The sequence below is a fragment of the Saccostrea echinata genome, unplaced genomic scaffold (genome assembly GCF_033153115.1).
Source record: "Saccostrea echinata isolate AGI-Se365-2 ecotype Australia unplaced genomic scaffold, CSIRO_AGI_Sech_v1 ptg000009l, whole genome shotgun sequence".
Taxonomy (NCBI): domain Eukaryota; kingdom Metazoa; phylum Mollusca; class Bivalvia; order Ostreida; family Ostreidae; genus Saccostrea; species Saccostrea echinata.
Window position 1 is genome coordinate 54,093,385 of NW_026889758.1, and position 16,889 is coordinate 54,110,273.

Here is a 16,889-nt window from a genome sequence, read left to right on the forward strand (position 1 = left end):
GCTTACCAAGGGGTATATGGGGACCAATGTTTGTAAATCATGGGTCAGCATAATGCTGTCACGGTCAAAGATTACACCCGCATGATCCATGTATTATAAGAAGCAATACAAAAACGGCATATATGTTTATTGCTCTAAATTAACCTTTGTATTTTACCAGATCTAGAAAAAAGTAAATAACATGTTTTCTTCGGTCAAGAATTTAGGATAATTGAATTTGACTCTGTTATCAAAATTATTGTTATTATATTTCACACAAACTGACAAAAAAAACCCCACAAAATCAAAAAGAAAAGAAGCACAAATATATCCTAAGCCCTCATAAGATCGATAACTGCTAATTCAACAGTAAGAATTCTAGATCTAGCAATTCGATCAACAGCTGAGAAATGTTACACATTAAATACATCTAAAATATTCCGCTTTTGTTTTGAAATCATTATTTTTTTTACTTAATTTCCATCACTATCATCAGAATCTAAAGATTGTGAGGATGATTCAGACGATGTAACGTTTTCAAATTTGACAGCTAATTTTTCTTCTTCTTCCAGAAGTCCAAAAGCAGTGTCAATTCGAAAACAACAAGTGAAATATTCAGAGTCTTTTGTTGTGTTTGATGTTTCGTAATCGATACTTGCGTGGTTTTTCTCATTAATAGGATCATTGGTACTGGGCAAGTGGGGTTTTACTTCGGGCTCCATTGATTCTATATCTTTATCATCGGAATGTACAGAAAACTTATCATTTTCATCCTCCCGGCTTGTTTCTGCGCTTTCCTCTTCCACTAGTTCAAGATTGCTGGCATAAACCATTCCCAACACATCAACACTGTTCTGTTGTACTGTCTGACTCCTGGAAAACACAACAGATCCACTATCACCCTGTTCAGAAAACACAGTATTTACACCCTCAATAAGAAAAATGTGCTCTTTATTTTCTTTATCTACAACGTCATAATGATCCCAGCTAACAACAGCTCCTTTCGTTAGATCTGTTTCAGCGCCTCTTTTGTACACTATACCAATATTTTCCAGATCGTTTTCAGTGTAAACATTCGCTTTAGCTCGTTTTCCATCTTCTCTTCTAAAGGAAAGATCACACTCTTTTTTTTTACTCTTCCTTAATTTTAACGACCGCGAAATCACAAGATTTGTTTCTAGTTGTATATACACATTTCCCAATTTCCAAATCTTCTCCGTGCGGACTTGCATACGATGATTGACTTTTCTGGGGGTAAATGTGGTTGCATGTCAAACCATATATATTATCATCATTGTCCTTTTCTTTCACCAAGCCACCTAGGGTTGCGGAGTAGACTGTATCACCCTCCTTTCCCAGTATTGCGTCGCCCTGCTTCAACGTTTTTTTCTGCACGAATTTCTTTGCTTTTATTTCTAGTTTATATTTCTCAAAAAAATCGGGATCCCGTAATTTCAGTTCATCATTGAGCTCGCCTTTATCCGTGCTACAGGCAACAAATACTTTAAAAACCCCATTTCTCCATAATCCAAATGAATTAACTCCTGCTTGACTGCAAAATAATAATTTATAGGACAATATAGAGATTAAAAAGTGACCATTTTTTCAGCGTATTTTTAAAAGTAAAATTTACCCCTAAAGATATTCTTTGATGGTGAATGGAACAACGCTCTTTGCTTTGGAAAGTGTTGCAGGTAAATTAAGCTTAAAGATGTGTTTCAACACAGATTTCATCTCAAAATTCAGTTTAGAAGCAGCTTTTGATGACACACTCCCCACTGCTTTTATCCATTTCTCCAATGTACGAATTAAGGTTTCCTCCAAGCACGATGTTATTGCTTCCTGAATTTTTTCTCGGTTTCGATCTACCACGGCTATGGAATGGTGTACATTTCCAGTATTATCATCATATTGAGTTTTTATTAAAATCTTATGACATGCTTCTCCTTTATTGAGTACCTAAAAATAAAAAAAATGAATACAAATATTTAATTTTGTAAAAGAGAACATTTTCTTAAATGTATGAAATGTCCTTTTACTAATTAGCGTCTTATTTAGGGACCAAATATGACTTTGATATAACTCATTCCAGTATATGTCTTATAAATCCAAATACTAGTATCGTATGATTGATTTTATGTTGTTTTACGAATTTTTCACTCGTATAGAGACGTCACCATATACCAGTGAGAGATCTTTTTCGTGCCAACGCCTGTCGTGACACGGGGCCTCGGTTTTTAAGGTCTCATCCTAAGGGCCCGCAACTTATACTTCAAAGTGCCGAGCGCATGGCGAAGAACAGTTGCTACCTATTTTTTATCGACTTAATCGCGGCCGAAATTCGAACTCGCGACCTTCCGATCACGGAGCGAGCACTCTACCGACCGAGCTACCGTGAACGGTGATATCTTATGAAACATTACCAATATTACAAAAACCATGTTCAATGAAACAGGCGCCCGCATTGACGTTTGGTTATATAGTGTATATTTCCTTCTTTTCCACTTTAAAATTCTAAATTTTTGAGAGTAATGAGAAGTGTATGCAAAGAGTTTTTATTAAGACTCCTATTATATTGAGAACCAAATTATTTGTCCGTCTATATTCTTTCCTCGTGCCCTTATCAAACTGTATCATTAAAAAGATTGAATACATATACATATTTTGATGCCTTTGAGGAAAGATTCCTAGACAGAGATCGAGGATAAACTACTGTGCATTTGTTAAAATATGTGCGATCATTTCTATTCATCATAGTAGTATTCGTCAATAATGAAACACTTTATTATCACATTTATACGAATTCCTTTTACATTCTATTCGTTGGAGAGTAAACATGAAACCTTCATGACATCTTACAAATCAACTCGAAAATACCCTTCAAATTCATCATCTAAATGTTATACCAGTTTATTTGTAAATAAATGCAGCATTACAAAATCAACGAAGAAAATAATTCACTAAAAAAGAACGCATTGTTACCTCAATTTTCGACTTTTCAAAACAAATTAGAGGTACTGCTACCCAAAGTTTGCCTTCCGTTTCTTTGAACCTATGTTTAATAATGGGGAGAAAAGGGCATTCAAAGCATTAAAAAGCCTTAAAGAAACAGATGAAAAGCAAACAAAACTGTAAATTATTATCGCAAGTTATTTATTTACTGATGAAATCAAGGAAACTGTTTCCTCTGTAATGATTGAAAACGTCACTGTAAATACGACTAAGATAAAAACAATAGAAATCTAACTTCTTTTTTTGGATATAATTCTTAAATCTTCTTTTGAGACATCGTCAGCAAAACTTATTTTTATTATAAGCTCGTTTGGAGGTGTCATCACTTCATCAATTTCATCAGAAATTTTCCGCAGACGAAATTCACAATCCTTCACCAAATTGTACACGTAATTAAAATGAGGAAAACTTTCTGTCACGTAGTATCTGTGATGTAAACCATCTGTGTCAATATCTAAGACAAAAATAAAGAGATGATTGTAAGTAATTAAAAATTCGTGTTTTAAGGAACATTAAAAGATCTACCATCCGATAATCATAAAGAAAGGATATTGAAAACTATTTCTGTAATGGATAAATAACGAGATGGTGTTGAATAGTTTAGAGAAAACATTCCCTCCGAGGGCCGAAAGCCCGAGGAGGGTATGTTTTCTCTTAACTTTTCAACACTATCGAGTTATTTATCTTACTTAAAAAAATTCACCGCTTTTGACCCCCAAAGAAATATTCACCCATTCATATATCCAACTTTGCTGTAATACAATAGGATCTAGACCATTTAGATATCCAACAGTGACACAATCACCCCTACTAATGTGTTCGGAACATTTTATTTTTCGGTGTTCTGCAAATTATAAAATCCGAGGAGTTCCCAGTAGCTCTCACAGTAGCTCTGGTGAGATCTAGCGAGACTTCAACGAGATAAGGTAAATTATTTACGGAAATGTGGCTAGGAAGTGATTAGCACGTGAATACATGGTAAACAGAAAAGTTATCTTGCGTTTCATTTTTCAGCACTGAATAATATCTATAGAAATGTACTAATCTTCAATCTCTCTTGAATTCATTCAAACGTCAATAAGTACTCCTCATAACATTATTTTCTGCACTTATGTATTATAATTTAATGCTTGCATGGGAACTGGGACTATATTTTTTGGCGTTAGATTAGCAAATGGGGTACCAATAAAGCTTAATCTGAATGAGTTGAATTGCATTGTGGATTACAACGGATACTACAGTAATTTTACGCTTGAAAAATAAAAACAAGGCGATCGGAAAGGCACATAGAACATTTTTTTCCATGCATTTGCATGCATTTTCATGCTGTCCATTTTTATTCTATTATTTCCATGCTCCCAATTACAAACAATTCATTAATAACATGTTAAATAAACGTGGAATTCTAGGTTTATTAAAGTCATACTGCAAGGCGATTTTCGTCTGCATTCCTTTGTTGTACTATCGGTGAATACAATTGTCATGTGGGTTCCCTGACCACAAAGCACAGATGATCACGGGTATTGTAATATGAAATTTAACTGTTTAATTGTAAGGAATGCTTTCCTTAACCTTGAAGCGCTAGTGTTCTGAACTTGGTACAGACTACCCTTTTTTATGCATTTTCTAATTAACAACGTAACAACAAATTAAAAACGCCCTTGGCATCTTTCATAGTTTTTACTCTTCGTATTTTTTCATATAAACAGTTTTTTAAATTTTTTTTTTCCAATCCATTCAATATCGATCGTAGATTGAGTTGAACCACGTGTTCGAAGTAAAATGTAAACATATAGGTGTCAAGTTAACGTTGCTATTCATTCAATGATTGGTCAATTGTTGGTGGTAAGATGCTCTGTGCGTATTAATAGCAAAAGCCATATAAGGTAAACAAAGGTTTATCATATACATTTTTTTCTACCAGTGTATCGGCGATTTTGGAAAAATTAGCACCACTAAGCTCCAATTTTCGCCGTAAATTATCACAAAAGCGAAGATTAATTAAGTAGATTGTGATTTTTTAAATGCCACCCCATTTCTGTTTAAAATCTTGAAAACCTTTCAGAAAGTTTTTAAAAGAAACAGATTATAGCAATTTCCTGTTTACTGCCAAATTTATTTATAAAACCGGTTCTACCTTTAAGGTTATAAGTTATAACCTTTGAATGGGTCAACCTACACCACGTGCCTTGAATTTAAATCACAATAATATTAATAGGGGTGACAATACAATAGCCTAATCGAACACTCCTTGTATTCATGGACTAGTGAACATGAAACTGCATGGTGCTAATGCCATTTCAAACCTTTCCATTGTACTGAACAGTCGTGAAATCAGACGAAGAATATTTTTAAATCCAAAGTGAATTTAGAGAGGTTTAGATAGTGTTTTGAATACTTTGACCTGAAAGCAGAAGAAAACTAGAGAATTTTGATAAACGTTTGGAAATTTATCATTTCATATAAGATGAAGATTTGTTTAGGAAAAGTGTTGGAATCTTATGGAGTTCCATTCGGACAATACTTCTAGTAGTGCTAAATCAGATGTAAAAATTGTCGCCGTTATGCCATATCAAGATCTGCAATAAAAATGGTGTCAAAATATAGACGAGCTGTCAATTTATTAAATTGTTTTAGGAAGTATGAGAACAGAAATGAGCCTCGAATAATCAGAGGGGATTTGCTGATAACGGACCCTTGAAATGATATTCACCAACAGGAAGTGAAGTAGTTTAAGGTTCAAGGTGAAAATGTATGTATAAGCGTGTCAAAAAGAGATGCTTTTAAAATTTAAGACTGGAAACATTTCTGTAAAAATACCCTCGGATAAATATTGGATATTTTAATGACGACAAGACTCTAATATAGTGCAAAATTGAGAGGAATTGTTATTTTTGTGAGCATTGGAAGTGCATTTTTAACACGATTCTCATGGTGTGAAAAAAAATGCGAATTAATTAATTCAGTGTGCATTGGAAATAAATTCTAATAGTGTGACAAATTCGGAGTAATTACTATTTTTCATGTGCATTGGAAATACATCTTAAAACTATTTTATCTCTTTTGTTCATTGCTTATGTATGTTTTTATGCACAGTTGGATATTTAAATATCCAACCGATAGGCAGTTGGATATTTGAATATCCAACTAATGGCCAGTTGAATCTTCAAATATCCAACAAGTGCTGATTGAATCCGTAAAATATACGTAGACTAAAAACAATGGGTGACGTCATTGAAGTTTTTTAAATTATGAATAGCTTTTCATGCTAAGAACACTTTTCTCGTAACTTTCGAAGATATGATTACGCATTAGATATATAATTCTTCGCAGTTATTTAAAAATAAGCTTTCATCGGGTAGTGTACTTGTCTGCAAGTGATTTTCTTGGAGTATTAAGAAATTTTATTTAAATTCTGTCCTTTTATTCACTCACTGAGATCGCTAAATAAAGAATATATCAATCAGTGGCGGATTTAAGGGGGGTGCATCCAGCGCCCCCATCCCCTTACAATTGTCAAAGTTAGCGTAAATCATAGTTTAGTCTAGAAAATGTAAAAATTGTCTACTCGGTGGACCTCATTTTCAACCTACAAAGTCTCTAGAATCCAGGAGCTGGGGGCCTCAAGACGGCCCCCAGACCCCCAGCCTACTTTATGCCCCCCCCCCCCACTTCAATTCCTGGATCCGCGCCTGCCAATATCTTTGGTAAGTGTACTGTATCACCAGAAAATCACTTAAGACTTCTTGAGGATAGAGCGAGGCGTCTTTCAGTGACAAGAAGCGGCGAGGAGAAATCTGTAGTTTGTACCAAATTAGATGTACATGCAAGATATCAAACACGTGCTCGGAGAATTTCGGTAACATTAATGTCAAGTAAACATTGTACAAACTCGTGAAAATATATTAATTTTGAAGTATAACATTTATTATTTAGAAATAATAAAACCTTTTTAAAACCTATGACATGTTAATTACACAGATATTAGTTCTCAAATGTTCTTCTTGAGACTAAAATCTTGTATTCTACAATTAAAAACAACGATTTAAGTAAGTATTACAACACATTTCAACTATGCACTTTTTAAAAGTCTATACCTACAAAAAAAATCATCATGAGTTTTGACACTTTGGCCAAGTGGTCGTAAAATAGACAATTGTAATGCAGATCATAAAGTGTTGTCATCAAGTCAGAAGTTAACATTAATAAAAAAAAATATACTACAAATTAACTAACCTGAAATTGTTGATTTTAGAGTAACCTCATTTTCCAAATTTTCTTCTTTGGTTGCTTCAAAAGACTCTACATTTTCTGTTTCCAAACTCTGGAAAATATCTTTAAGCATAATGCTCACAAAATGTGAAAGTGAATAAAGTCAATTTAATATCTAAAAACGATGAAGAAATCAGGGATGGGGTAATGGTAAAGTGTAATGGTAATGTGGAGTAATTAATTACAAATTTCGATGTAATTGAAAGTAATGTTTAATTGACCAAATTTTCAATTACATGTAATTATAATTTAATTAAGTACTTTCAAGAAAAGGCATGTAATTCACAATTACTTTTCAATTACATTCAATTACACTTATGTATATATTGAATGACCCCCTCCCCCCCCCCTCCCACTTTTGATGTTTGTTTTTTTTTAATTGTTAAAGAAATTTAAATGTTTCCCCTTTTCAGTGATTTTTTTCCCTCTTGTGCATTTTCTTTAAAACTTTCGAATCAAAATAATATATCTGTGTTTAATTTACATATAAATATAAATTCTGATTAAGTTGTTTATGAATCAATAGTTAAATTAATTACTGGTAGTCCAAGGGCTTATAATCCTTTGTTTACTGTTTGTTTACAGCTTGTGTTAGGAGTGATTAAAGGTGCTAATTAGTGCCCTAAGGTGATGAACATACTGACACTGAACTTTCATAGATATTTTACACACACTTTGACTTTGCATTTATGGTAGTTTGACACACAATATGTCAAATACCAACAATTTGAGATATAGTTTAGAATGCTGAAAAAGGAAACATCAAGGCAAATTGCATCCATTGTTTTACATAAACATATCAGAAAGCTTTAAAATGACATAAAATTTTGTAACACATATGAATTAGGTAAAAAAACATGAGTAAACTTGTTAGTCATTATCTGTCTATTCCTGTAACATACAATGTACTATATAGATGAAACAAGCGCGGGGAATTGAATTTATACCACTAACGACAGAAAATATATTGTAGTTTCTACTGACAGCCTACAGGCATAAAGCAGGAAGAAATATCCCGCACGAAGTAGATGTACGCCCCCTCCCTTTTTGTAAAAACTTGAAAAATAACAAATTTCATTAATTGACGTTTATTGTGAAACCTTTTATACTAGTATGTTATGGATATTGTACTTCAGATGCTCTTATTTCATTTCCGTCAAGGATAACAGCAGCGAATATGCACATTTTACTGATAAATTGATTGGGGGGGGGGGTGTAAAAATTCACAGGTACTTGGGTCTTGGTTTATAAATATGTATGTACCTTATCGATATGTAAAAAAGTGTACTTTACTTTTTTTACGTATCAATTAAATAAATACATATTTATAAATACCTGTGTAAAAACTTGCTTTTAACAGCCTATGAATAGGCCGAGTATTTGATACAAAATACAGTATTCAGAAAAAATGAAATTATTGATTGCTCTCATGAGGAATATATACAAATTTTACGATAAATTTATTAGGAAAACCTACATGTACTACATTTGTACAAAAATGTAATAGTCGTTCGATATATAATATATATATATATATATATATATATATATATATATATATATATATATATATATATATATATATATATATATATATATATATATATATTGACAACTTACAGTGTTATCAATGATTTACCATTATTTCAATGACCACTCACACAAAAGCTTTTTTTTTTATGTTCATGCAGCTTTTCTTTGTAACATCGGGATCGATGCTATATGATGGATAATCTAGAAGCATCCGTGAAAATTAAGATCGGTGAATGACGAAAATGATTTACACATTTCCCTTTTTAATTGATAATCACAACTTATTTCTTTTATATCATTTAAATCAAGTTTTGATTGAATAATTCAGTGATGACGTCACCGTACTCACGTTTTTGCTACTTCATGGCTGTTTATAGAAAATGAAATTAGACTTTTAATTTAATTTACGATACTTAATAAGTGAAATTTAAATATAGTTTGCGGACATCATCTTGTATCTAGTGTATTCTTAGAGGAGTAAGTAAGAATTCTGGTGAACCCATTTCGGAGTTTATTTGTAAAATTTATTAATTTATAAGTATAGATGCCCCAGTGAAAACAGGAAAAGGTTCAGACCTGATAGACGATCAGGTTAGGGAAGACAATATTTAAAAAACTGATGAACATGTAAATAATGTAAATGTTGAAAAAAATGTATCTGAATCAGATATGAATATAAAGGAACGTTCATAACTATTTAAGTGTTTTCTTAAAATGTAATTTGTAATTTAATTAATCACATTTGCAAAGTAATTATAATTTAATTAATTACATTTCAAAATCCTTGTAATGGTAATGGTATGGCATGTCAAACGTTGCAATATTCGATCTTTTGCATTTGCATTGTATAATTTTCCATTTGCATTGTATAATTTTTATTTGTATTGTATAATTTTCTATTTGTATTGTATAATTTTTCATTTGTATTGTATAATTTTTATTTGTATTCTATAATTTTCTATTTGTATTGTATAATTTTCATTTGTATTGTATAATTTTTATTTGTATTGTATAATTTTCCATTTGCATTGTATAATTTCTTATTTGTATTGTAAATTTTCTTATTTGTATGCGATAATTTTTCATTTGTATTGTATCCGCGGACTGTTTATTTGTTTTGTTACGAAGGATTTCATTGGTCAAGTTTCAGCCTGTATCGGGTTGAAGATGTTCCGGATGCTCAAAGCAAACTGGGCTCATATGTATTTGCTTGCTTGCTTGATTGATTATTGTTTAACGCCGAGTCGGCAATATTTCAGCCATATTTCGGCGGCATATGTATTTGCGTGCATGTTAGACGGTCATTGGATTCTAAAAAGGGAGCGCTGGTAGATGGCAAATAATAATCTGTCCTTAGGAATGCTGACTGAGAAAATAAATAAATTGACCTTGAGTGGTGGTAACTACCCCAACCCCCAAAAAACTGAGTTTTCGGGTTTGGGCGGATTTTCTTCTTTTTGTTTTTCTCCTTGTCTCTGGTCATATTGGAAATTAATATTCTCTCCTGCGAGAGAATGAAAATAAATAATCGGATTCGACACCCCCCGAGAATCAAATGGTCGTCCCTTAGCATGCACCGCAAATAGAGGAGCCGAGTTTGTGTTTGTAGAGAGTGCGCGATCGGAATTGTGGGAAGGGTACCAGACTAAGTTTGTGATGGGCACCTGAGACCTTTATACAGACTAAATTTTATGACCAATGACATCCTTCGTAACGAAATAAATAAACAATCCTCGGATACAATACAAATGAAAAATTATCGCATACAAATAAGAAATTATACAATACAAATAAGAAATTATACAATGCAAATGGAAAATATAGAATACAAATGAAAAATTATACAATACAAATGATTTTTTTACAACACAAATGGAAAATATAGAATACAAATAAACATTATATAATCCAAATGGAAAATTATAAAATCCAAATGGAAAATTATAGAATACAAATAAAAATTATATAATACAAATTGAAAATTATACAATACAAATAAAAATTATACAATACAAATGGAAAGTTATACAATACAAATGGAAAATTATACAATACAAATAAAAATTATACAATACAAATGGAAAGTTATACAATACAAATGGAAAAGATCGAATATTGCAACGTTTGACATGCCATATTATGGTAATTTAATTGAAGATTTTGGGCAAGTAATTTAATTAATTACTTTCCTATGTAATTGGTCCCATCCCTGGAAGAAATAAATATGACTCACCTTTAATGTCTTTTGAGTCCTATTTATCAAATTATCTATTCGATCTGCCGTCCTTCTCTCATTGTCCGAATATAGCCTTACGACAGGTAAACATTTACGAAAATATTTACTTGATCTCTGTTTTAAGAAATCAATGTTTTCTTTCAATTCGCCATATCCAGATTCTGTAAGAATATCAAGAAGAATTTGTTCGACCGAAGTGAAGAAACCATCTTCAGAATCATATTCATCCACATCTTCTTCACACTGATAATCTTCAAACAAAGTATGTAATGTAAGGAAATATGTTTGCAATTCGGAAAGATTTCTTTTCTCTTTTTCCTTAAGATCACCGATGTTAAGTAATAATAAGAATAATGTTTGTGTATCTAAGGAATCTACATTGACATCTTGTACAGATTCGTATTTGCAGGAACATGAACCTTGGAATGGACATTTTGAACGAACAATCTTAAAAAGCTGTTGCCATTGTCCTCTAGACATGAACGTCTTTGCTTGTGGTGAGGATGATGTTCGGCAGCAACAGCAGCGCTTTGTGACGCGTAAATGAAATATTTCATGTTTTTTCTTGTGTACAAAGTTCGTAAAAGATTCGCATATTCTATCTTCAATAATGCGCTGTACAGCACGTTTTCCTTCCACCTGAATGAGAATTGCCGACGTGATTTCGATGGGTGGCCAATTCTGCTGCAAGTGTTCAGCCATTTTTTCTAATGTAAATTTTCTTTTTATCTTGCTGAAATATTTTGAGAATAATAAACTCCTATAATAAAAGATTAAGAAGAGAATTTTTACATCAATATCCATATCAGAATCATGTAGAGTTCATTTTTAAAAACTTTCATCAAGATACTGTAATAAAAATCTTTGATTTACTGGAAAATGTTGTTTTTGAATTTTGTATAATATCTCTTAGGTTTCAACAAATAATTCAAAAGAAAATTCTTATTTTCTAGTAGAAAAAATCTTTCAAACCTTTGTCAGCAAACTATATGAAAAAGGAAAAAATAAATTATTACCATACCTGAAGATATTTATGATGCGATTTCATACATATCCCAAAGATTGCAGCATGTGACAAATCAAAAGTCTTCAGAAAAGTGCGAATTTATCCTAGACACTAACGTTTAAATACTGTACGTAAATGTTATCGTAATAAATTATTTTCCTCACTCCTATCAAATCAATGTTTTGCGATAAGAAAAATATTAGCGTTTAATGCCCGTGGATTTATACCGGTAAATAGATTCAGCAAACAGCAGGAATGAAGCTGGTCAGGTCAACATTTGCCGAATATCCTTATCAGATTAACTAATAGATGTCTATTTTCAATGCATACAAAGTCTTTCTACCTTTGAAATTACACATGTTACTAACATTGCAGACGTTTGATTTATTCAATCATAGTAAAAATATATCCAAATGAAATATAGAAGCTGCTAAACATTTTTTTTCTTTTTTGCTTAGAGGCAAAGATATTAAATCATGTATTATAAGTTTATTATTTTTTGAAAAAATCACAGTTATCCCAACTGTTTACCAATTGATGTTCAGATTTTTTCTGTTGTGACTTTTTCTTTTAAAAGCACTGGTTATATTTATGTATCCAGGAACAGGTCAGTTGGAAGAAATTTCACGGGGGGGGGGGGGGAATTCAAAAATTTCAAGGGGGGGGGGGCTATCAAGGAAAAATTCTTTATTATGCAAAAAAAAAAAAAATTAAGAATATGTTATTATTTACACGATTTATGGTACACAAGCATAAAGAAGCTATGTTTTCTACAGCATATAATTATACATGGGAAAAATATTATATTAAGGGGAGGGGGGGGGGGGAGGTCCCAAGTCTCCCTCCTCTCCCCGGTTCCTATGGCCATGAAAAAAAAGAAAGCTACAAGCAATATATTATATATATACATACAATAAATTCAGAACCGAGTTTTATTTCATATTGATGCCACTGGATTGACTTTTTCTTGTTTTTTAAGCAAAATAATTTGTTTCTGGACTCAGAGTTATGTTGATTACGCTGGATACAACTTTTCTTAATTCGTCATGTAATAATAAATTTTGCTCACGTCAGACAAGCTTTTTAAGAAAGCTAACACTTGTCTTGTTACTAGTTATTGTATGCAGTATATATGTCATCTATTTAGATAAGTGGATAATGTTTGTCTCCATGTAGGGAAAAGTGTGTAAAATGCAAATAAATGATGTTTGTCTGCCTCTATGTAAAGGCTTGTCAAGTACATATAAATTTTGTCACTTCAATGATTTGCATATACAAAAACTTTATACATTGGAAGAAACATCCTAGGTAAATATACAATATTGTGCCTCTCTCAAAGTAGAAGAGAAAGAGAAATTGCAGTAATAAAATCATGTACCTTGGGCCACAAAATTTTGGCATTCTGAAATCTAAATGCTCCATTACTTTTCACCAATTTTGGGAAGCAGGTCCAAGATTTGATCTTAATCAGATCGAATAAATGGGTGTCACATGTCTGTCGTCATTTGTCTAAAACATTCTTTCCGTTGCTACATTGTATGTTTAGAAATTCTTTGGAATATATCTCTAAATAGTTGGTTACCATGACTATCTTTGACATACAATTAAATATAATAATTTATAGACACATACCCCCCCCCCCCTTCTGCAAACCCATCGGATTAAAGCACAAATCAAAAATATTTTTTTAATATAATAGAATTGAAGTAAATGAAAATAGTTTGTTCACTTGCAGCACACCAAATTTCTGTACCCAGATCATCCAGTTTGCAGAATCTGTCAATCATAGTCAGATTCATTGTCTCTAATTTTACTAACAAGTGGTATATATACATATTTTTTTTAAAATCTAAAACAAGGTGAATTTTAGGGACAGTAGTTATTGGATGTGTATAATTATTGTTTTACATATGTACAACTTTATTAATGCACTCAGACAACAAATGTATAGTAAAATGTGGCACAATATTATTTTTGGAGAAAAATTTCATGGGGGTCCCTAGAGTGCAGAGCTTATACCATGAAAAGTAATGCGTCAACATATAATTTTTTTAGCTAATTCTTTTTCTAAGGTATTATTTTGTAAAAAGAAAACACTTTCTAATAGATTGAGTCCATAAAAATATTTTAAATTGACCCAGATTGACCTGTGCAGCATATTTTCTTGAGTTACATTTTGATACGTTAGCCCATCAAAATGCACATATTTATAATAATTCACGCAAAACAATGATTAAATATGGTTTGATAACATGTTTCCATTCTATTTTGAGTATTATAGTTTGACTGTATAGATTTTAATTCTTATTTATTGACAATTTTGAAGACAGGAACTATTTCTTAAATTTCAATATTTGGCCTTTTCAGGTATATACTGCTGAGAGGCAATAGCAGAAAAATAAGCATGTTGACATAAAATTTTTCTTATGTCTGTCCATTGCTGGGATGTATATCTATGTTCTGAAACCAAGTTTTTCAACCTTGAGCCCAATTAGTGCCGAGTATAGAACTACCTTAAACAGAAGAATTTTAAAGATTTTCCTCTATCTATCCCTATGTCAAACTCTGATCGCTCATTGTGGCCCCACCCTACCCACCCTAAATTTGAACAAATTTGAATCTACTCTATCTGGGGATGCCGACTCGTCGGATGCCGGTTTTCGTGTTTGCAAAATTTGATCCCAATAAGACTTTTGAGCAATTGCAATATGTAAATGTCTAGTAAACATTTGACAAATTGGAACTAAAGGAAATTTGAAAGAAATTACTATATTACTGCCGACGATTGAAGCCAGATCCCTCACATACACGTATTTTCTCGAAATCTTCGCGTGCAGACTTTCTAATTTATTATATGGAATACTAATAACACTTTGACACATATCCCACTCAATACCCAGCAAGTGTAGTTTCCGAGTAGGTTCCCATAACTCTTTTTTTCCCCTCGATTAACAAGAAAACCTGCGAAAACCTTCAATTTTCTTTTGTGTCGCAGAACCAACCATCGTCTAAGTACATAATTGTTGGGAATGAATTAGATCTTAGATTAGTGCTACTAAAGATCTTAATATTTTATATCCCGCAGAACTTAAACCAAAAGGTAAAACGGAAAAGACAAAATATCTTACAGTTCCGTTAATTTTTCAAGAAAATCCAAGATATTGATAATGATGTATGATGATAACCGCTAGTTAAATCAAATTTTATCATATAATTTCCTTTCTTTTCAAAGTTAAGACCTTCTTTATTTTTTAAATTTAACTTTTCATGAGAAGAGAATTTAGGCCATCTTTAAAAAATTGTTTGTTTGCCCTCTCCCGACCGACTGGCTAAAAATGGTCCGACTCGAAACTTTTTTTAATCTCCAGGAAAGATATTTTTTCTTCTTTTTATTCCTGAATTTCCTCATCTTGTCTAAATAAATTATTTTCTAAATAAAAATCTCCCTCCTACCTTAAAGGGCAAACAAACATTATTTCAAATATGGCCTTACATATCTTAGATCCAGTATCATCCTTTGCTTTTTGTTCGCAGAAACTGTTTAAGGATTTACACAAAACGGAACTTGAAAACTTTCCCAGACCAGATCTTTCTTCAAAAGTTCGAGAATAGATTTTTCTACAAAACATGCATTTTCTAAAGCGGATTTATTGTTTTAAAGAAAAGTTCTCTCCAGGTGCTAGTGCTACTACATCCTGTTGAAGAGTGAGTGGTATGACAACTATGTTTTCAAATAATAGTATGCTGTCGTGTTCTGTTGGTGCGACAGTCAATTTGTTAAGAATGCGAAAGTACACTTAACTCTGACATCTTTTGGAGTCGTCTTCCACTCTCCTTTCAGCATTCTTGATATTACTTCTTGAATGGTCTTTGTCTGAAGCATCAGTAATCTGTTTAAGTAATAGGGTTCTTGACTTTGCTGTATATAGAACAAAATTCAAAAATTCCTCTGCTATCTTGGAGTGTCGGAATGTGTTTTCCCATTTCAGAGGATGCCATGAGATATAGTCAGCCTGATTTCCTTTCCCGGAACGATATTCAACAGTGAAGTCATAGGGCTGTAATCGCAACCTCCACCTTTCAATCCTGGCAGGGGACTTGCTTCTTGTATTATCGAAGATTATCTCCAAGGGCTTATAATCAGTTGTAAGTATGAACTCAGCGCCAAATAAGTAGAGATGAAAATGTTCAATTCCCCAAACTATGGCTAGAGCCTCCTTTTCTGTCTGGGAGTACGTACCTCGTTTCCACATCCGAGAGAGCCTTGCTTGCATAAGATATGAGTGAGTACTGCCCCGATTTTCACTGGACTCGCATCAACCAGTAGTTTTGTCTTCTTTTCTGGATCCAAATAAGCCATAACATCAGTGATTAGTTTATCCTTCAGTTCGTCAAATGCTGATTGTTCTTCTTTGCTCCAATGCCAAGTTCACCTGGATTTTGCAGAGCTGCGGCTGACTTGATGTCATCTATCTTCTTTGGGTCGGCTGCCATCCCTTCTGCACTTAAGTGGTATCCAAAAAACTTCACAGAGTTCTTGTTAAATTCACACTTTGACTTGTTCCAAGTTATGTTTTTCTCACGTAATCTCTGTAGTACCTTCTCAAGTCTTTGATCACACTCCTCTTGTGTTTTTGCGAGCACGATTATAACTTCACTGATGTTTCGAGTGCCTTCTAGGCCTTCCAAACAGTCTCTGATTATGGTTTGAAATTTTTCTGCAGCGCAGCTGATTCCGAATATCAAACATTTGTACCTCCGGAGACCGAAATGCGTAGTAAATGTTTTTATGTTTCGTGATTCAGGTGCTAGTTCCAAATGATGATATCCGGAGTTGAGGTCCAATTTTGA

General features: G+C 32.6%; 1 protein-coding gene across 1 annotated transcript; it reads right to left on the reverse strand.

Annotated features, from left to right (window-relative positions):
- Positions 1–1,098: 1,098 nt before the first annotated feature.
- On the reverse strand, positions 1,099–16,291 carry LOC133182897 (uncharacterized). Its single transcript, XM_061317746.1, has 5 exons — positions 15,847–16,291; positions 3,227–3,445; positions 3,015–3,031; positions 1,622–1,938; positions 1,099–1,531 (listed from the first exon to the last, which is right to left on the reverse strand). The coding sequence occupies exons 1-5, from the start codon at positions 16,289–16,291 to the stop codon at positions 1,111–1,113; spliced, it is 1,419 nt and encodes a 472-aa protein (XP_061173730.1). The 3' UTR covers positions 1,099–1,110.
- Between the last annotated feature and the right edge of the window lie 598 nt (positions 16,292–16,889).